This window comes from Haliotis rufescens, unplaced genomic scaffold, assembly GCF_023055435.1.
Source record: "Haliotis rufescens isolate VD_foot unplaced genomic scaffold, xgHalRufe1.0.p SCAF_12, whole genome shotgun sequence".
Classification (NCBI taxonomy): domain Eukaryota; kingdom Metazoa; phylum Mollusca; class Gastropoda; order Lepetellida; family Haliotidae; genus Haliotis; species Haliotis rufescens.
The window spans coordinates 36,708,173-36,730,167 of NW_025963802.1; the positions used below are offsets into that span (position 1 = coordinate 36,708,173).

Here is a 21,995-nt window from a genome sequence, read left to right on the forward strand (position 1 = left end):
ATAGTAGGGGTCATGTGGTTGCAAATTCATTTCTAACCATAGTCTTCATTGAACCAATTTATATTTACACACAATTACCACCAAGCCACAGATAAATGTTCACAAACTTATGCAGGAATGAGTGATGGTTAAAAAAGACAATCAAGTTTAACTAATCTTTCAATTTTCAGTGACAAAGCGTGGATATTTACATGTAAAGTAAAGATATGATAGTAACATGTTTGTGATACGTTTTCGGTATCCAGTTTGTGGTTTCTTACTAAACACTCGACATTTTGATTATTACTTATACAAATCTGGTCACCACATACTCAAATATTATGATAATCATCAAACGGTAAAGTATTTTAGTGTCATTGTAAAAATGTAAGAAAATCTAGTACATCATTTTTAGAAGTTTACCTCGCATTATTATTATGACAAGAAACGGTTCTCATTTTCGACCGCATCCCTCCAAGCTTAAAACTTGCAATTAAAGCTTTTTCATTTTTTTAAATGCTGAAGTTTCTTTTGGTCGTCGGTTTAGATTTATTTATATGTACCTTGAACACTTACTTAAGCTCAATTTATGTCTGTATATACAATTTATATCAGACTTCAGCATATGGATGAGTTGGGGGTTAATGCTTCTCTGAAGATTAGAGTTAAACCTTAAAGTTTTTCATCTTAAGATGGTAGGAAAGTAAAATTGCCAGATTGTGCAGGGTTTGGAACTGTGACAAATCATGAATACAAAAACGTGTTTATTAAGAGCAGGCTCTTAAGATGCTCCTCAACAAACCATCTCGTATGTCACTTCACAGACAATAATGTAAAGATTGTTGTTGTTACTGCTGCTGTTGTTGTTATGCGCCTGGTTATTACTTTACACAGAATTTCACCGGAGAGGCAGGATAAAATCATCTTTTTGCGAACACCTGCTATCATCACTATTTTTTAATGATTCATAAATACATGATCATAATATCGAAATTGGACAATGGACTTTTGATTATTGAAAGGGTTTCGTCGTCTTAATGTAATTCCAGCTGTATTGTATAAATATAAGTGACAAAAACATCAGTTTCGTCATTGATGCTGATAAAAAGGGTGGAATCAGATAGAGATAACGTTTAGGTTTTTTCGTTTCATAAATGTACAGTTTGATTTTACTGTTCTGCCAACATGTTGGTACTAGTTTCTTATTTCACAAAAGATAAACGTAGAAGGTGATGATCCTGGCGGTCATACAACCAAGTACAATTCATTCGTTGTCGCATTGTGGCTTCCTTATCTTAAAGGGAAGCTAGGACAGGTTAATTGACAGCCCCAAAAACATTGATTCCAGTCTTTCAAACACCACTCTGCTCAAATTGTATAAAGCATGGGAATCTGACAAACAAAGGCACGTCAACATAAGGATTTTCAGCGGTTATTGTTTTTGTCACTGATGTGTCTTATTTGGAAATGTCCTCCACATATCTTCCATAATACTGTTTGAAAGCTTTTCTAAGGCTTTGAATGTTGAATATCAGATCATGGACATACTTGAAGCCTATGTTAAACGTTTTGGCCAGATTCCCTTGTTTTGACTTTACCAATCCCAGCTGATAATTTCTTATTTCTATGCATAAAAAAACATATCAACCAGAAGGGGAGGACAGTTGGTGCCCACTGAGATGCCTTCTTCTTGCCTTAATGTTTTATCTCCAATTTTTACATAGATATAATCAATGTAGAAGTCAAGCATTTCACGTATTTTCTTCTCAGTAAACTTCGGACGGCATTTGCTTTCATTTTTGACAAACTACCCCGAACCATAAGAAATAGATATACAACTATGGACATCGAAATGATTCAAGGAATGAATGTTTCGTTAAGTTTGTGATGTGGGATAGTTGTGTTGTTGAAAACTCAATTGTTTTGACGGAATTGAACTTGGTTCTTTTCTGAGATTAGAAACATTCAAGTAAATACGTCGAGTATTTGTTAATCCACATGGTATTAATTCCTCAAATACTTTCTGTACAAACAAAGAAAGTCCTTCCTTGATTATATTAAGGATTCTGGTTAAACTTTAAGAGATATATTCGGTAGAGTTTCTGGATCCAATCATGTATTTCGCTCTGTGCGGGTTTGTATGGAACATTTATAAAGAAAAAAAGGAAATGAACAAAATGTAAGTCAGTATTTATTTTTATTGCACGAATGTTGTATCACAGATTGGGTGGTAAAACAGGTCAACATATGTATAAAGTATTCAGTTATTGCCTCAACATTCAGGCACCAAAACAACAATAACAATAGCAATAAATAAGTCTCTCAAAACCGATGGTCGGGTAGTATCTGAAATCTGATTCATCATTTCATCTTCAGATTACCAAAGAGGCATCTTGAGCGGAGACGTGTCTATTATGAGACGTCGACTGCGCATGCCCTGTTTCTCTCCTGCTGTCCACGACTTGGACTTCACCCGGAAGTGACGTAGTTGTTTGGAGTAATCCTGGTGCAGCATGGGAACGTAGTTTCTTGGTTGACACTGAGTCTGAAATAGAGTTGTAAAGACACATTATTACATAACATTTTACAAAAAAAGTAGTACAGTACAAATAACTCTGCTTTATTAAAATGTATATGAAAAACGTATACATGTACACTAAATATAGACATATTTATCTTTCCGGAAAAGGGACTCCCGTTAATTTCAAACGTTTCTCAACCTACCTGATGTTGTTCATGGAAGGCCTTGTATCCACCATCTAACAGGTATACTTCCGGGTAGCAGAGGAAAGGGTAACGGTCACTGTTCAGCTTCCGGTCAAGGTTTCTAAGGCAGCGCAATCTGTATCAGAGAACCGTTTTATAACGAGAGGCTAAGATATGCATGCTTGTTTGAGTGTTCATTTAAACTGAGCATCGTTATCGTAATGTTAGAATCGTTCAGTGTCTCAAGTGAGGAATGTGACAAAATACTTACAGTTTCGGGCCTCTCTCTGAGGAAAATTCACAGTGGAAGACCAGGATGTTTCGTTGAATGGAGTCCCTCCCTTGTAGGCTGGTCACTAAGTCTGTGATCAGAGTCTCGTTGTGAAGGTTCTCGGCACCCTGAAGTAAATAATTAGTAAAATGTAAATGTTACTAGATGTTAGGCAAAATACAATCAATATGCTCTTAATGTATTATTCTATGAACAATATTACATGGCCATGGTTGTACTGTTTATGTAAAGACAGTAGCATACCTCAATGTGACCACCTTCATATTCATATGGGTAACGACAGTCGATGATCCTGTAGCTGGAAATGACGTCATCGTACTGTCCTGCCAGAAGCTGACTGACTGTGTGTGGAGCCACAGACTTGAGATCCTTGTGTCTTCCTTGTATGGTTGGTAGACTATGATTCTGGAACACAAACACTAACGTTATTGATATAAATTTGAAGTTGTTTTCCAGTTATCTCGTTATCTTCAAAATCAGCGTGCATTTTTTAACTCTAAAGAATGTATTTGATTGATAAATATGAAATAATTAGTCTCCAACTGACCTGTGAGCCATCACCGATAAGATCAGTGCCCTGTTCCATTTTGTCGACGGCTGACTTTATAACATCTGACGTGACTCCTGTTTGGGCTTTGGGGACAACATTGGTTGTTTTAAGTTTCTTCATCTGCCGAGCTAGAATATGATCTTCAGCACCATCGTCATCACGTCGTCTCTTCTGTCCGAAAAGAGATTTCCTCGTTCCATGGAAACCAGTTCTCCTATGATCCAAAGGTAGTGGCGACACCTAATGAAGAAACATATCATCAAATGTTTTATTTTGATTAGAATAATGTTTAAGAATATACATATGTCTGTCAAATATTCATTTTGCTTGTTTCAAGCGTTTACAGTATGGTATTTATATACTAAGTATTTCTGCAAATAAGAACTGCCCATAGTGTTAAATGAAATATAACAAACCTCGATGTCACTGCCAAGAGATTCAAAGCCACTATCTAGAGAGTTGTCATCATCGAAAACAAGGCTCTTCTGGGTGAAAACTTCCGGTGAAGTCGGACACTCAAGGTTATTTGACAGGTCACTGGAAAACTGAAAAGATGAAACGAAATAGTTTTCATATGTTTGTCTTCATCCTTAGTTTTTTTCGAATTATGATTAAATGAACATGAGACGCCGGCCTTGTAGTTGTCAAACAAGTATAAATGTCGCAATAAATAAATAGTTACCATGATCTGCTTTCGTGACATTATGACACAAGTATTTTCAAATTGTTTCTGTAATGCTAAGAGATGTAAGTTGGACAGTTGAACAGTTTGAAGTCGAATGATACAATGCCTGTGCACTCTCGTGTTTATATACCTGTACTAAAACAACATATTAACATAACAATGAAAACACTCGTTAATCGTTTTATTATCCAGTTAACCTTCTCTATTCATAATGGCTATTGAAAACATAGTTAAACGCTTACCCAGTAAGAAAGTGCGCTTGGTGTGAATGTACGATTGCTTGCGTCCCCCGTAGATATGGAGTCGCCCATACGAGGGTGTGAGGGAGATTATCCCGAGGTAATCACAAGGTAGGACATCAAATGTGCCGGTAATCCATGTATTGATAACATAGAATTCAAGTAGTTTTGGTCGTCAGTTGAATGACAATTAAGGACAATTTGTATTTACTTTGGGAACAAGATATTTAATACAGGCACACTTTCTGCGTGGATTCTCCATGGGCTGGGTTAAGGTGTAAAGTAAGCAAATTTATCAAGCGGTTGTTAGGATGATCTGGATTAGCTCGATTAGACCCACCCTTGTAGAAAACGACTGAATGGTTGGATGGATGTTAACTGAAATTAGGTAACACAATGAAATGTTTTGTATTTCATATTGGTTTCGTGTTCTAGTTCAGCTTTAGAAGAGACATATATTACTGTCGTCATAAACAGACATGTTTTGTGTGCAATTTCTTATCTAGGTTGCCAACACCTGTTGAATTATCACGCTGTTTCAGACATTTGTGTTCATTTATGTTTGCTTAAAAGGGTAACTTGGTTTGTTTGGCTTCGATAAATGTGGCATACTTCCAAACTGCAAGTTAAGGCCAAATATATGGGTGAGTGAGTTAGTTTTTTCGCTTGAGCAATATGCCAGGCAAATCACGGGAGGTACACCAGACATGGGCTTCACACTCTGTGTCCATGTGGGGAATCGAACCCGGACATTCGGCGAAACGATCGAATGCTTTATGCACATGGATATCCCATCGGCTCTGGGATCAATTTCAACGGATAGTTTGGCGAGAGAGAGTGGAGGGGAGAGAGATTTATAAAGGATGTACACATCATTTGCATGTTTCAAACCATGTCTCTTGCTAAAACAGAAATACATGAATAATATGTTTGTAAGAAAAAATATGTTAGAACATGCCCGTAAGAGTTAGAGAATTGAGTTCTAATACCAATGTTATCCCATTGCAGCCATATCAGGATGGTCCTCACAAATCACGCGGGGAATCGAACCTAGTTCTTTGGCGTGACGAGCAAACGCTTTAACCACTAAGCTATCCCTTGAATATGTTCCAAGGATCTTAATATATGACGTATCCGACGCGAGAAACAATGCATTTCCTTCCTCAATTCGACCAAGGGTTTGCTTAAACACATATAATACTTCATACACCACATACCATGTCTTTTAGCAGATATTTCCTACGATTATGGAAATGGTTTTGTCACTTTTATTTATTAAACTGTGTATGGATGTTGAATAATCTATTCCGGTGAATCTTCTTTATTCTAAATAAATTCTGTTTTCTTCTACAGGGAACATATTCCATCTTTTCCACTACCTTCCTTTTCAAACTGTTCTGACTTAGCACCTTAACCCATCCCTCGGGGTTTATACAGAAAGTGTGTCTGAAATACACTTAAAATTCTTAAGTTCTTAAGTTCTTAAGCTTACGATCTAAACCCTGCATAAGCCCATATTATATCGGTACATTTGATGGCTAATTTGGATGATTACCAGAGCTTAATCCCTCACACCTTGGTATATGTAGCTAATATCCACTGGACGCACAAGCGATCGTACTTTCACGCCAAGCCCACATTGTTGTCGGGTCGCTTAATGTGTTAATGTTTATCTTGGTTTTCATTTCATAGTACAAAACAGTATACGCTCAAATGGGCAATGAGCTTATCAACGAGTGTTATCTTTGTTGCATCCACGTGTAGTTGTTGATTAAGTAACGGTATCCATACTTCAATTACAATAGAAATGATATCATTCACATGCTATCTATTTTATTCCTAAAGGTTACAGAAAAAATTTCAACAATGTATTCAATAATGTGAAGAAGTCAGCTTTCAGTGAACATAAGCGACAAAACCCTTTCCTTTCACTGACATCATCGACAGAATAGGTTTGTTAATCAATTGTTATCAACAACATATATTTTTGTCTGATAAAGAATAATGTTCACCGTATGAATCTGATGATATAAAAAAACACTTATTTTTTTCATTGTTGTTTTTTCATGGGCTATTCGAGAAAAGCACTTACAGTGAAAGTCGGGATATACAGGAAGTCTTCAACCCTTAGAACCTCGACGACGAAGATTTACAAGTCTAGCGAGAATTGAAAAAGTCTCATATTATACAGTAGACAAACAGTACAGTTTCAAATGAATGAATGAATGAATGAATGAATGAATGAATGAATGAATGAATGAATGAATGAATGAATGAATGAATGAATGGAGATCATCAATCCTTTGGTAACGCCAAATAACACTATAGATCAGACAATGTCGCTAATAAATCCAAATAGAAGTGACATCGAAAATGATGACAAGAGTTGGATTTACAAAATTGTCATCGGTGATAGTTAACAGTCGCGATCAGCAGTAGAGAAACAGACCATACCTAGTCGACGCCTCCACATTGATGTGTCTCAACTCAAACTATCTCTTGTGTGATTTGACTGAAATGCTATGGCGATATTGATACCTGCGTGTTGAGATATTAGCATATGACAATTTACAGGCTGTTCGTTGTTTTGTTACCATGTTGTGATACATTAGTGTTGTATATTATTGTTCGATGTGAATAAACTCAAGACACGCTCCTAGTTCCATGTCCTCATGTCTTATGAACCTACCATTTAACATTCTGGTCGGGGGACTGAGATTCAAGATAGAGGCAAAATATGTGTAGTTAACTGCTTGAAAGTACACAATTGATTTCTCACTGAGAGGAACCTTACGATTTATCACTTTTCACAACAGTTGTATGGTGCAAAATGTTCTGAAACAAATTATCTATGTAACCTTCTTCTCAAACAGTGTCATCGATGATCTCTGTTGAGGTTGTCTTATCTCTCCTATTTTATCCGCACGTGTAGATTTGGTGTAGATCAATTCTCGGTATTCTATGTTTGACCCTAAGAGCCTAACTAATGATGATCGGTAGTGACAGTGTGTGACCTGACCAAGCAGGAGACGTAGAACCCCGACGTGCCCCTGACTCTGCCTTGATCTAGCTACCTGACTGTGTGATGAAACACCATTCCCTCACTCACTCATTGAAATTGTGACAATGACTGACTGCCTGACCACTTCCTTGTGTTACAGGTACAAGAGTAAAAAGACATTGATGGATAAATCTAGACTGATGGACAAAGGAAACTATACCTCTCAGTTGATTTTGTCTTAATTGTGTTAGATTTTCAATTGAAAATAGCCTAAGTTAGCGATATTACAGTAATGTTCTGTACTGGATCTCAGTTAGCATTCAAAGAATACTTCTACATGGTTTTATTTTTAAAAATGTAATTTGATTTAAAACTTTACATACACAACTGCTGGTGGGTATCTAAGATATCTCATAGTTTTAAATAAATAAATTTGCTTTTTTCGGAAAAGAATTACAACATTTCAAACATAGTAAGGGTCATGTGGTTCATTTCTTACCCAAGTCTTCATTGAACCAATTTATGTTCACTCACAATTACCAAGCTACAGATTATTTTTTACAAACTGTTGCAGGAATGAGCAATTTCATTTTTTAAATGCTAAAGTTTCTTTTGGTCGTCGGTTTAGATTTAACATGAATCTTTTATATATACCCTGAACACTTACTTCGGCTAAATTTATGTCTGTATATACAATTTGTATCAGCATTTCTGCAATTGGATGAGTTGGGGGTTAATGCTTCTCTGAAGATTAGAGATAAACATTAAAGTGTTTCATCTTAAGATGGTAGGTAAGTAAAAGAGTCAGATCGTGCAGGGTATGGAACTGTGACAAACCATGGATACAAAAACGTATTTATTAAGAGCAGGTCTTTAAGACGTTCCTAAACAAACCATCTCGTATGTCACTTCACAGACAATAATGTAAAAGATTGTTGTTGTTGTTGCTGCTGCTGTTGTTGTTATGCGCCTGATTGTTACTTTACACAAAATTTCTCATAATTGAATATTTAATTTTGTTTTTATGAATAATTACACTTACGCTACTTTTTCACGACGAAAGAGAATGAATGAGTTAAGTTAAACGCCGCTTTGTTTTTGATGGTGAACGTGCCACCGGAGAGGCAGGATAAAATCATCTTTTCGCGAACACCTACTGTCATCACTATTTTACAATGATTCATAAATACATGATCATAATATCGAAGATTGACAATGGACTCTGCTTTTAGTGGATATTTCTTTTGATTATTGAAAGGGTTTCGTTGTCTTAATGTCATTCCAGCTGTATTATATAAATAAAAGTGACAAATACATCAGTTTCGTCATTGATGCTAATAAAAAGGGTGGAATCAGATAGAGACAACCTTTAATTTTGTTCGTTTCATAAATGTACAGTTTGATTTTACTGTTCTGCCAACATGTTGGTACTAGTTTCTTATTTCACAAAAGATAAACGTAGAAGGTGATGATCCTGGCGGTCATACAACCAAGTACAATTCATTCGTTGTCGCATTGTGGCTTCCTTATCTTAAAGGGAGGCTAGGACAGGTTAATTGACAGCCCCCAAAACATTGATTCCAGTCTTTCAAACACCACTCTGCTCAAACTGTATAATGCATGGGAATCTGACAAACAAAGGCACGTCAACATAAGGATTTTCAGCGGTTATTGTTTTTGTCACTGATGTGTCTTATTTGGCAAGTCTATTGTTCAACTGCCAATCCGAGCTGATAATTTCTTATTCATATGCATAAGCATTTCAGGTATTTTCTTCTCAGTAAACTTCGGACGGCATTTGTTTCATGTTTGACAAATTACCCCGAACCTTAAGAAATAGAGATACAACTATAGACATGGAAAATGATTCAAGGAATGAATTGTTCCTTAAGTTTGTTGTGGGGATAGTTGTATGGTTGAAAACTCAATTGTTTTGACGGAATTGAACTTTGTTCTTTTCTGAGAATGGAAACATTTAACTAAATACGTCGGGTATTTGTTAATCCACATAGTATTAATTCCACTTGTCTCAAATACTTTCTGTGAAAATATAGAAAGTCCTTCCTTGACTATATTAAGAATTCCGGTTAAACTTTGAGAGATATATTCAGTGGTAGAGGTTCTGGATCCAATCATGTATTTCGCTCTGTACGGGTGTGTATGGAACATTTATACAGCAATAAAGGAAATTGAACAAATGGTAAGTCAGTATTTAATTTTATTGTACGAATGTTGTATCACAAATTGGGTGGTAAAACAGGTCAACATATGTGTAAAGTATTCAGTTATTGCCTCAACATTCAGGCACCAAAACAACAATAACAATAGCAATAAATAAGTCCCTCTAAACCGATGGTCGGGTAGTATCTGAAATCTGATTCATTAATTCATCTTCAGATTACCAAAGAGACATCTTGAGCGGAGACGTGTCAATTATGAGACGTCGACTGCGTATGCTCTGTTTCTCTCCTGCTGTCCACGACTTGGATTTCACCCGGAAGTGACGTAGTTGTCTGGAGTAATCCTGGTGCAACATGGGAAGGTAGTTTCTTGGTTGACACTGGGACTGAAATAGAGTTGTATAGACACATTATTACATAAAAGTTTACAAAAAAAGTAGTACAGTAAAAACAACTCTGCTTTATTAAAATGTATATGAAAAAAAGTATACATATACACTAAATATAGACATATTTATCTTTCCCGAAAAGGACCCGTGAAGATTCCGGTGTAGAATAGGTCTTCAGCAACCCATGCTTGTCGTAAAAGGTAACTAACGGGATCGGGTGGTCAGTCTCGCTGACTTGGTGGATGCATGTCGTCGATCCCAATTACGTGGATCGATGCTCATGATATTAATCACTGGATTGTCTGGTCCAGACTCGATTATTTACAGACGTTATATAGCTGGAGTGCGGCGTTAAACAACAAACCAACCAACCAACCAACTTTCCCGAAAAGAGACTCCGGTCAACTTCAAATGTTTCTCAATTGCAACCTACCTGATGTTGTTCATGGAAGGCCTTGTATCCACCATCTAACAGGTATACTTCCGGGTAGAAGAGGAAAGGGTAACGGTCACTGTTCATCTTCCGGTCAAGGTTTCTAAGATGGCGCAATCTGTATCAGAAGATACATCACTGAATGAAACGTTGCATTAGAAAATGATAATTACTTTCGATGTCATTAGTATTTTACATCGTGCAATAAACGTATAAAACCGGTCCACATATATTTGAAGTTGTTTATATCAACCACTTTTATGAAATACTTACAGTTTCGGGCCTCTCTCTGATGAAAATTCACAGTGGAAGACCAGGATGTTCCGTTGAATGGAGTCCCTCGCCTGTAGATTGGTCACTAAATCTGTGATCAGAGCCTCGTTGTGAAGGTTCTGGGCACCCTGAAGTTGAAAAATGGTAGTATTTAGATTACAGACCTTTAGAATGTTGATCTCTGCCATTGTAGATTTGTTTATAGTGTGTGAGATCACCACACCAATAATAAAAAAAAGTGTTGAATTTATTTGTAATATGTGAGATATTATGTAGGTTTACCTCAATATGTCCGCCTTCATATTCATAAGGGTAACGACAGTCGATGATTTGGTAACCGGAAATGACGTCATCATATTTTCCAGCAAGAAGTTGACTGACTGTGTGTGAAGACACAGATTTGAGATCCTTGTGTCTGCCTCGTATGGTTGGGAGACTATGAATCTAAAACATAAGGAAAACTTTATAAGAACTTTAATAATATTGCTATTTATATGTCTATGTGATAGAAATGTTAACAAAATGATTAATTCCCTTATTATTGCAATTAATTAGGCAATTCAGACCTATTTAATAATCGACATAACAATGGAATAATAAACCTTCCACTAACCTGTGAACCATCACCGATCAGGTCAACCTCATTTTGCATTTTGTCCACAGCTGTTTTCATAACTTCTGACGTTAATTCTACTTGGGTTTCATGGACAACGTAGGCGGTTTTGTGATTCTTCGTTTGCTGAGCTTGAACGTGTTCGTCATTTTCATCATCATAATCACGTGGTCTCTTTCCCGTGAAAAGCGACTTCCTTGTGCCATGAAAACTTGTTCTCATGTGAACCAAAGATTGGGGAGACACCTGAAGAAAAAATCATATATTGCCTTTAAGTTTCTAAATAACTGTCTTTCCTTTCTTTGTGTATATCTTTCTATCTGTCTTATAAATAAAAAAGCGTGATATATTATTCAACACACCTCGTCGTCACTGCAGAGAGACTCAAAGCCGCTATCCTGTGGGTCTTCATCATCGAAAACTAGGCTTTTTGGTTTGAAAACATCCAGTAAACTCTGACGTTGCTTTCTAGACATTGTCGTGAACAAATAATTTCAACAGGGATGAGAAAATGTATCTAGTATCTTGTGTTTGCTATTTAGAAAGCTGTCAAGCGAATGGTGCTATGTCTGTCCTCTCTCATATCTATATACCTTCACTAAAACAACATATTTACATAACAAAGACAACACTCGTTGATCGATTCTTTACCCAATTGATCGTACCTTGTTTATATTGGTTAATGGAAGCAGTATAAACATTCACACATTAAAGGAGATCGGTTAAGTATGTGGGCTTGGTGTGAATGTGCGATACGTAGATACGTTGCTTCCTACACAAATGTAAGAAGGGATTATCCTGGGGCAATTATAATCATCCAGGTAGAACTTCAAATGTACCGGTAGACAATGTTTGGATAATGTAGGGATCAGGTCGTTCTGGTCGTGAGCTGAATGACAATTAAGGCCAGTTTGTTTCATCTTCGCGAACGCAATATAATGTCGGAGCACTTTCTGTGTGGATTCCCATCTAGCTAGTTTCATTTGTAAAATAAGCAGGCTTTGTCAGAGGACAGTTAGGATGATCTGGATAAGATGGATTATATGCTTGTTGAAAGCGTGTTAATCGTCATATGGACATTGACATAAACAAGGTACTTGAAATTGTTTATTGGAATGAAAAATATTGTGTGTAAGCAGGTACTCCGAAAGAGGTAGTCATGTCCTGCTCTAGCGGTTTCACCGGTAATACGAGATGGATATGTTGCGGGGGTTTTCAGTTTATACTTTTGTTGACGGTATACGTACTAAGTTGATTATAATTTGAACTCGTAGTGTAATGTTTCAAATGTCTATTTTAACTGTGCATTCGGTTGAAAAATGCCGTCACAACGTAAAGGTAATTGATCTACATCGAAAACACAGAATCTTGATCACTGTTTTATTTTTAAAAACTTAACTGTTAATCAAACGTTATGGGTAGGCTGCTTATTTAAATAAAGGAATCAACGATCACTCTCTATTTATAGTGCATTCCCTACCCAAACAACGTTATCGTTATGCAATGGACACTCCTTGAGATAATGACGTCAAAGCAAGGTTTAGTTTTCAAGCACGTCACTATAATCACGTCACAATATTCTACTTTTGCAAAGGGTTGCAAGGGAAAAGGCCGACTATATACTCTCTCTATGTCGATTTTCATGGTATTTCGTGTCCAAAATGGCCTGCAATTTATACTCTGATTAGTCCAGGAACCGTCTTTCAACTTTTCGTAACCTACATAATATACACTGTTCCCCGTCAATGACGGGGAAAGGAAGACCTTCCTAGAAATATGAACCTCCACGTTGATGATGATTGGTTTCAATCAGATGCTGTTATTGTGATTTGAAACCTCAATCAGAGAAAAAGAGAAAGTGTGTATTGTTCTTGGGATCTATTAGGACAGGCATGATTTGATCAGCTTCTTAATGCAAGTGATTTCTATTTTAGATTCCTACACGTGGTTTAACAAACACTTAACAAACAGGACACTGCATACACAAATGCGTGTATTTACATATCCCCATCTCGATTATCTGACGAAGCAGATTCCATTGGGTGTAAAAGGCAAAATAGCCGTGAAAATTATATCAAGGGATCACTGACAATCAGTGATGCCATCAGGTGGTTATTCAGAAGTCGTTGAGGTTGACGTTTTATATTTAAGATTCGATTGTTACAGGTGTCATTGGTAGCAGGATAAACTTACCTTTTCGCGAGCACCTGGTATCATAACTATTCGATTATGATGATCTGGATTACTCATAACACATACTCATGATCTGGATTACTCATAACACATACTCATGATATAGTCGGAACCGTACAATCGTCTCGAGATATCTTATGAAAAAGAAAGGGTTTTGTCGCCTTCATTTGCATATATGTGTTGAGCATTTAGTAAATACAAGAGTTGTAGTGTATCGTCAAGACTTACAATAAGATATGACACTGATACGACATACAGTGTATTTCACCATTTGTGCATATTTATCTTAACGTCCACCAACTATTAAAGCACGCTCTTTCAAGCATGGTTCTAATCCAGCTAATCCAGATCATCCAAGATACCCGTTGATTAAAGCCTGTTACGCCTTAATCCAGCTTGTTTGGGAATTAATGCAGAAAGTGCGCCCTAATTAAACATTTGCTAAGTAAATACAAATCGTCCTTAAATGCTTCAGAACAAACTGAACGCTAGGTTATACCAGTTGGGGTACCGGTACATTTGATGTCGTTCCTGGTGATTACGTCGGATAATCCCCCAAACACCTTCGCACAGGTAGCTCCAAATCAAACGGGGAACACAAGCTATCGTACATTCACACCAAGCCCACATCCTTAACCGATCTCCTCGAATGTGTTAATGTTTTCATTAAATAGTAACTATAAAGTAAGTGCAATCAATTTGGTAACGAATCGACCAACGAGTGTTGTCTTTGTTATGTAAATATGTTGTTTTAGTTCAGGTATATATACCACAGAAGCAAGACACAGCGTCATTCTCCTGGCAACTGACTAACTTGCAAATACAAGATTACAGATATACTTTCTTAAAATTCCGAAGAATTTGTAAAAATACAATGCCAAGAAGAGATTGCCAAGTTTTCCCAGAAGTCTTTATCCCTACGAGTCTCGTTTTCTACGACGAAGACTCACGTGATAGTGGCGTTGAGTCACTTTGCAGTGACTGTGAGGTTTGTTAATTTATTCATAATACAACAGACAATGTCTTATATGCAATATTCCAGCTATCTGGCGGCGGTCTGTAAATAATCAAGTCTGGACCAGACAATTCAGTGATTGAAATCATGAGCATCGATCCATGCTTTTGGGGTACGGTGTCATGCATCAATTAAGTCAGCGAGTCTGACCACCCGATCCCGTTAGTCACCTCTTATACATATGATCATGAGTATGCAATGGATGAATGGTTAAATAATGAGACACAAAAAATAATAGTTAAATGGATGAAATAGAAAAAAGAAAACTGATTCATTATTTGAGTCTCTCTGCAGTGACAGCGAGGTTTGTTGAATAATATAATGTACTTTTGTATGGAAAAATGCCCGGACAATTTTCAGACATAAAAATCGGATTGACATTTTGAAAATTTAACACTCTAAATTCAAGGTGTTTCATCATCAGGTGTCCCCACAACCTTTAGATCACAGGAGAAATGGTTTCCATGGAACAAGGAAGTCACTGTTCGGAGGGAAGAGACAACGTGACAATGGTGATGACGGAGATTATGTTCAAGCGAGGCTGACCAAGAAACAAAAAACAACCAGCTGTGGACATAACCTCCAAGCCGAAGTAACATCAGAGGTTATGAAGACAGCAGTCGACAAAATGCAAAATGAAGTTTATCTCATCGGTGATGGTTCACAGGTTTGTTGAGGATTCATCCTTCCATTCTAATATCGATTTAAAAGATCTTGTGAATTGCTTAATCTATAAGAATGAGAAGGAATTCCACATTTTCAAGTTGCCATTATGTTTTCAGGTTCATAGTCTCCCAACTACACAAGGCAGACACAAGGATCTCAAATCTGTGACTCCACACACAATCAGTCAGCTTCTAGCAGGACAGTACGATGATGTCATTTCCAGCTACAGGATCATTGACTGTCGTTACCCATATGAGTATGAAGGTGGTCACATTGAGATATGTCTTTAATTTTGTATAAAGGATCGTAATCCATGTTTGTTTGTTCATGTAATATCTTTGCTTAATACTTAAAAAAATAACTGACATCAATATGTTGCTGAGCATGTTAGCATTGTTCATATGAAAATTTGATTTCGCGTTTTCTATTGTTAATAAATAACATTGTACGTTGTTTCTTGCTTATAGCACTTGAAACAGTCGGCGTAAAAGATCGTCCGGTCATAAGTTTACTGCACTACCCAAAATAATTACATTTGTTTTACCTTATTTAACAATTATTTCAATTATATATCTCCTGATACAGATTGAGACTTCTCAGAAACCTTGACCGGAAGCTGAACAGTGACCGTTACCCTTTCCTCTTCTACCCGGAAGTATACCTGTTAGATGGCAGATACAAAAAGTTCTATGAACAACATCAGGAAGGTTGGCGAATGTTTGAAACTGACGGGACTACTTGTAGTAAAATGCAAATATGTCCTTATTTAAATGCATGCCTTTTAATATTTATTTTAATATACATTCTAAATTTAAAGTTATCTGTACTACCCTTTTTGCGGATTTGTGTTATCAGTGAATTAATGTGAAACACGTATGGTAATAAGGACTTTCTTATAACTTTCAGTCTCAGTGCAATCCAAGAAATTACGTCCCCATGCTGCACCAGGATTACTCCAAACGACTACGTCACTTCCGAGTAAAGTCCAAGTCATGGACAGCAGGAGAAAAACAGAGCATGCGCAGTCGACGTCTCATAATAGATTCGTCTCCGCTTAAGATGTCTCCATGGTAATCCGGAAGATGAATTGCTGAAATATGAAATGTCACCTGTTGTCCGAGTGTTGGATTTCAGAGATTTGTTGTTTATTGCCACTGTTATTGTTGATTATGTTGGTGCCTGAATGTTGAGGTAATCACGGAATACTTCAAACATACGTTGACCTGTTTTGTCAACCACACTGTGATACCGTCTTGTTATCGACTGTTTCTTTGTATGATATGAATAAATACTGATCTTCAGCTCGTTTAGTGTCCTCACTTCCCTCACTCTCACACGTCAGATCACAAACGTTCTTTTTAATCGATGGTATGTCTCTGTTGTTTGTCTAGTTCTATTACAATTTCAATATATTTGGTCGAATGTGCCGTGAATCTGGTGAAGTCCAGGAGCCACTTGCACAAGTCGACGTTCGCGCAAAACATTAGTGTAAGTCTGTGTTAGAGTATGAAAGTCTGGAAGTTACAAAGGCGCTAAGGTCGTTCTGTGCAAGTGGTCCATGATTACTATAGCTTCGTTACATTTCGATGTCTGTACACTATACACCAAGCTGTATCCACTCCATAGACACTTATGCCCAAGTCGTCATCGTGACTTTCACCAAAGTAAGTGATTAAAATGGACATCACCAACGCCTATTGGGGTTTTACCCCACATTAAGCTGACATCCGGACGTATACAATAGATTTTGATTTTTATCTGAGTGATCCGTAATTTATGTATTAGATAAGCAAGGAATAAAGTAAGATTACGAGACCATGAAGAAAAATAACAGGAGCATAATTAGAATTATTAATTGTTATATTATAAAAATGGAAGAATATGGAATACAATGTGTATTATAGGCAGTATATATATTTTCAGTTTAGCAAACTGAAGTGAAAATAAAATAACAATGTGTCATAATTTGACTGGATATAAAGGATGTTATGGCATACCATTTAGTTTTCTTTCTTTATCTTAAAAATCTCAGAGCGGGACAAGACTGAGGGTGGGGAGGATACAAAATTCTGCTGAGACAGTCATGTGGTTCTAGTAACATTCAGTTACAATGCTTATAAAGAACATACACATTGTAGAAAGTAATATTCATGTGTTAAAGATACATAAATCATTTATACGGATATTTACTATAAATCTTATTGGGTTTTAAAAAGTACAAATCCATATAACTGCCAGTGTAGTCATATTCGGAGGTATTTGCTACACCACTGAACAATGAAGTTATTATCATATTTGCCCAATCTCCCGTTTGGTTCCAAAGTATTAGGATATCCATAGACTGGTGTAGCATTCATATCTCACTGAGAAAAAACGCTCGTCATTTGAGTGTCAAGACTCCACGGTAATGCTGTGTACGTGGTTAAAGCATTAAACATCTGTTTCGAGGTTACAGACTGACTTGAAATACATCCCTCGTTATGTTTCAGAATGCATGAATGTTTATGCCGTGAAGAACTGTCAGCCAAAGCACCAGATCTGTAATCTGAATCTATAAAGCTGTAAACTGAACATTAATTGACTTCATTGAATAGCAAATTAACGTCGTTTATATCACACGTGAATATTCTTACATTTATCGGAAAACGGAATTTAGGCCACTGAACCAGTGAAGTGTTTGTGACGGTGACACCCGTGGGGCAGGATACGCCCACCTTTTCGCGAACATATGGTATCATCACCATGATAGTTATTCATAAACACATGCTTGTGATATAGTCGGAATCGTACATTTGGCCAGCAGAATTTTCTTATGACGCTTGTGTGTTTCAGTCAGCAAGTGAAGTGTTAATGCATGTTCAAACAATTGAACAGGGGACAAGACACCAATAAGAAATGCACAATATTTCACGATGTGTTACGTATTTTATGTTAACGTTATACTCAAATCTAATCCAGCTGGTCGGGAATACATGCAGAAAGTGAGCCCGCATTAAATGTCTTGTTCACAAAATAAATAAAAATCTTCCTTAATTGCCATTTAACTGACGACGAGAACGACCTGAATTCTGTATTATCCAAACATGGGCTGCAGGTACATTTGAAGTTCTACCTGGATGATTACCCCGGCATAATCCCTTCTCACCTACGTATCTACGGGGGACACAAGCGATCGCACATTCACACCAAGCCCACATACTTAACTGATCTCCTTTAATGTGTGAATGTTTATACTGCTTCCATTAACCAATATAGACAATGAACGATCAATTTGGTAACGAATTAATCAACAAGTGTTTTCTTTGCTCAGCGATCTTAATTACCAACACAGCCACCAAGGCTTCCACAAAATAAAAGTCCGACAACTGGTAGTCAAGATACTTGATCAAGGTACTTTTTTTACCCCTCCGACAAGTCTAAATCTAGACTTCCAGTTGTCGGACTCTCATTTCTTGAAAGACTTGGTGGCTGGGTTAGATCGCTGACGCCGAGTGCCTTACTCTGGAAGTGTGGGTTTGAATCCCGGATGGGACTTAACCCAAAAAAGAACTAGAATCTATACCAGAAAATGTTATCACGAATATGAAAAATTGCAATGTATATTACTTATTTGATCAAATCTGAACAAGTAACTTCAGTAACAAGTGCATCCCAACCTTTGATGGGAGACTTTAAAATCCTGTTGTGTTATATTGAATTATTCTCTGTATGTTTGGGGCAAAAGATTCATTGCTGAAACATGATAAATAATAGCATCAATTGCTAGACAGGTTTGCTATATAAAACGATTTCATAGTATATGAACCTGTTATGCTACAATAATATATGCAATGTCAGTCCTTTGAAGTAAATGAATGATATCGAAAACATGTTCAAATTCCACTAATCTGGACAATATTGATCCTGGCACCAAATTTGGGCACTTACATTGAAATAGATACCTTTCCAATTCGAAATTTCATCTTAAGCTTACGTTTTAAAACTTTATGAACCTTTGTGGTTTCCATACGATTACACGGACTGGATTGGAAAACAAGTCGTGCAACTTATATAAATACTTTTCCAGTAATACGTACAATCGAAAATGAAATTACAGTAAAGGTAGCAATAACTTGGAGATAACGCCAGTGGATAAGATGAAGGTGTGTCGGGTGTGTGTAATAGGCTATATAAACTGGTTAATGATCAATTTGAAAATATTTTTGTTTGTTTAATATCATCACGTATAGATGCCAAACTTGTTTGGTTTAACATTTCCGATTTCTAGGGAAGTGCCATAAGATGTCAAGCTGATGTACTATCCCATGGTATAGAAGTATGAGTTTGATCTTTATGGTTCTATAAATTGGACATATTAAGAAACAATGAGCAGTGTCCTCGCATACCGAACCACGGGAACAAGAAGGGCCTTCACAGATGTGTCTATCGCACTTAGAGGCATTCAAGTCACTACATCTTAGTCTTAGTCGCAGTCAAAGTAAAACTGTTGTGTACAATCAGCAATTTTATTAATAATTCGTTTAAAATATCATGAGGAACCTGGGTTACTCAAATATGGCGATAAAATGTTCCGTAAGTTCGTTCAAGTGGGAATAAAATGATTTCCATAGTTTTTAGTTCTGCATTTAATAACTTGTAAATAGGAAGTATTCCTTTGCAAGTAATTATTTAAAGTGGACCAGAACGAGATCAGAATGATAATCGGCTGTTATTTACCATTTTATAGTAGAACACCGTTTTTAAATTAGCTCGCTTTTCCCCAAAAAGATTTTAACCTTTTATGACTTTTTATGATTAGTGCTTCTTGGAACCCCGCAAATTGTTCAAATAATTACTATGTTGTTAATGGTGAGGTGCTGAGGCGTTATCCATGTTAAACTGTATCATTCAATCTTGTGCAGACTTTTGTAAGGAAAGTGCTTCGAAGGGAGTTCAAGCTAGTAACAGTAACTGCGATCGACAATGTTATTGACGAGTTGTGGTCATTCTTTTAACAGTTGTGTGCTTCTAGGTTGTCATCGGCATTTTCCAACTTTACAGACCGACTTTGTAATGTGCTTTCTGCAAAAGACAATAAGTTATTTTGGAGAACAGTTAAATCAATTTTGTCAACAACAATACGTCTGTATGGATTAATCATTTTCAGCAGCTTTTTCAGGGATTGCATGTATCAGCGGATGAGGAACATTTTATTGTTAATGATAATCTCGTAGAATCATCCGTTGATTTTGATGATTTTGATGAAGAAATCTGTTATCAAGATATAATTGATGCAATTCAAGATATGCAAACTGATGAAGCTCCCGGATATAGTGGAATTCCAATTGAAATTTTCGAAAATGAACTAGATTTAAGTATTAATTTGCTAAAACCTTTATTTAACAGTGTTGTATCTACAGGTATGTATCCACCTGAATGGTCCTATTGAGTTATTATTTCCCTTATAAGAAGGGTTGATTTGACTGTCCACCAAACTATTGACCGTGCTTGAAGTTTCGGGTAAAATTTTCTCTCAAGTTTTTATTAATAGATGAAATCATTTGGCAAAGCGGGAACATTTTTTCATTCAGGGGCAGGATGGGTTAAGATATGGTTTTCAGACCCAAGATAATATTTTTGTTCTCAGCACCATCTTTAATAAATACATATAAATATTATGGGCAGTTTATTGATTTAAAGTCGGCCTTTGACTCTGTAGACAGGTAGAGGGTGTTTTTTTTTTAAACTTGTGCTGGGAAATGTCAAAGGCAAGGCCTTTAGATTGTTAAGAAGCGTGTATGAAAAAGTTCAAGTTTGTATTTCAATGAAGGATGGATACACTTCTTTTTTATTGTTTATTTGGCTACGTCAAGGGTGCCAGTTATCACCTTTCCTTTTCTCTTTGTTTGTTAATGATATTGTTGAAAGTCCTTATGCAGACAGCAGTCAGAGGTGTATTAATTTAGAATTTATTGAGTTATTTAGGCGACATTGTATCGTTTGATCTCTCAGCTGTAAGTTTACAAAAGAGGCTAGACAAGTTATTTTGTATTGCAATAAATGCGGACTAAAAGGAGATGTTGAATAGATTAAGGTAGTTGTGTTCAGAAAGGCTGACAGATTAAAACGTTCCGAAACATTCTTCTGAATGGAAAACAGTTTCATCAAAAATGTTCTTGGGTTCCATTTTTCGTGTTCAGAATCATGTTATTTTACACAAAACACCTTAGCTGAGCAAGCATGGAAAGTGTCATTAATCCTTAAATTATCAACAATGTTTTTTTGATAATTTGCAAACGAAGGTATTGTTACATATATTTGATGTCAAATGTCTTCCAACTTTATTGTACGGGAGTGAAGTTTGGGATTTCCATTCATCGCCAAATATCATAAATGTACAAAACAAGTTTTGTAGACAAGTGGTGGGTTTCTCAAGAATTTCTCAAACATTGTTGTTCATGCTGAAATTGGTCGTTATTCATTAAAAGTGAATCAGTATTGTTGAATTATTAAATATTGGACTCATTTGTTATCGCAAGTGTATAGTAATTTGGGAAACATTGCAAAGAATCATTCAAAACTCCAGATTTTATTAGTCACATGTGGGATGTAAGAGGGAAGAACAACAACGTCTGAGCAAGAGTCTTATGACGCTCTTTGAAATCTTGGTATAAAGAACATGCTCGATTGTTTCTCAAACGTTGCGAAATGTAAACACCAAATGCTGGAGCTGTTGTCATTTACATTTAATTATTAACACGTCAATTTGTTAAGGAAAAATTGATGTAAAAAGTATTCGCAA

The 21,995-nt window shown here is 36.5% G+C and overlaps 2 protein-coding genes across 2 annotated transcripts; both read right to left on the reverse strand.

The window, feature by feature from the left end:
* Positions 1-2,281: 2,281 nt before the first annotated feature.
* LOC124136530 (M-phase inducer phosphatase-like) lies at positions 2,282-4,230 on the reverse strand. Its single transcript, XM_046502447.2, has 7 exons — positions 4,210-4,230; positions 3,944-4,072; positions 3,525-3,767; positions 3,221-3,382; positions 2,957-3,084; positions 2,704-2,821; positions 2,282-2,524 (listed from the first exon to the last, which is right to left on the reverse strand). Exons 1-7 carry the CDS (start codon positions 4,228-4,230, stop codon positions 2,357-2,359), a joined length of 969 nt encoding a protein of 322 aa, XP_046358403.2. The 3' UTR covers positions 2,282-2,356.
* Positions 4,231-9,850: 5,620 nt separating this feature from the next.
* On the reverse strand, positions 9,851-11,400 carry LOC124136529 (M-phase inducer phosphatase-like). Its single transcript, XM_046502446.2, has 5 exons — positions 11,341-11,400; positions 11,010-11,171; positions 10,728-10,855; positions 10,455-10,572; positions 9,851-10,018 (listed from the first exon to the last, which is right to left on the reverse strand). The coding sequence occupies exons 1-5, from the start codon at positions 11,398-11,400 to the stop codon at positions 9,851-9,853; spliced, it is 636 nt and encodes a 211-aa protein (XP_046358402.2).
* Between the last annotated feature and the right edge of the window lie 10,595 nt (positions 11,401-21,995).

Excerpts from the sequence above, each read along its gene's own strand:
- LOC124136529 (XM_046502446.2), bottom strand. The coding sequence starts at position 11,400 with ATGAAAACAGCTGTGGACAAAATGCAAAATGAGGTTGACCTGATCGGT. Across the intron at positions 11,172-11,340 it reads TGATCGGTGATGGTTCACAG|ATTCATAGTCTCCCAACCAT; the intron begins GTTAGTGGAAGG and ends CTTATGTTTTAG. Across the intron at positions 10,019-10,454 it reads CCTTCCATGAACAACATCAG|TCCCAGTGTCAACCAAGAAA; the intron begins GTAGGTTGCAAT and ends ACTCTATTTCAG.
- LOC124136530 (XM_046502447.2), bottom strand. The coding sequence starts at position 4,230 with ATGTCACGAAAGCAGATCATG. Across the intron at positions 4,073-4,209 it reads TGTCACGAAAGCAGATCATG|TTTTCCAGTGACCTGTCAAA; the intron begins GTAACTATTTAT and ends TCATCTTTTCAG. Across the intron at positions 3,768-3,943 it reads CTCTTGGCAGTGACATCGAG|GTGTCGCCACTACCTTTGGA; the intron begins GTTTGTTATATT and ends TTTCTTCATTAG.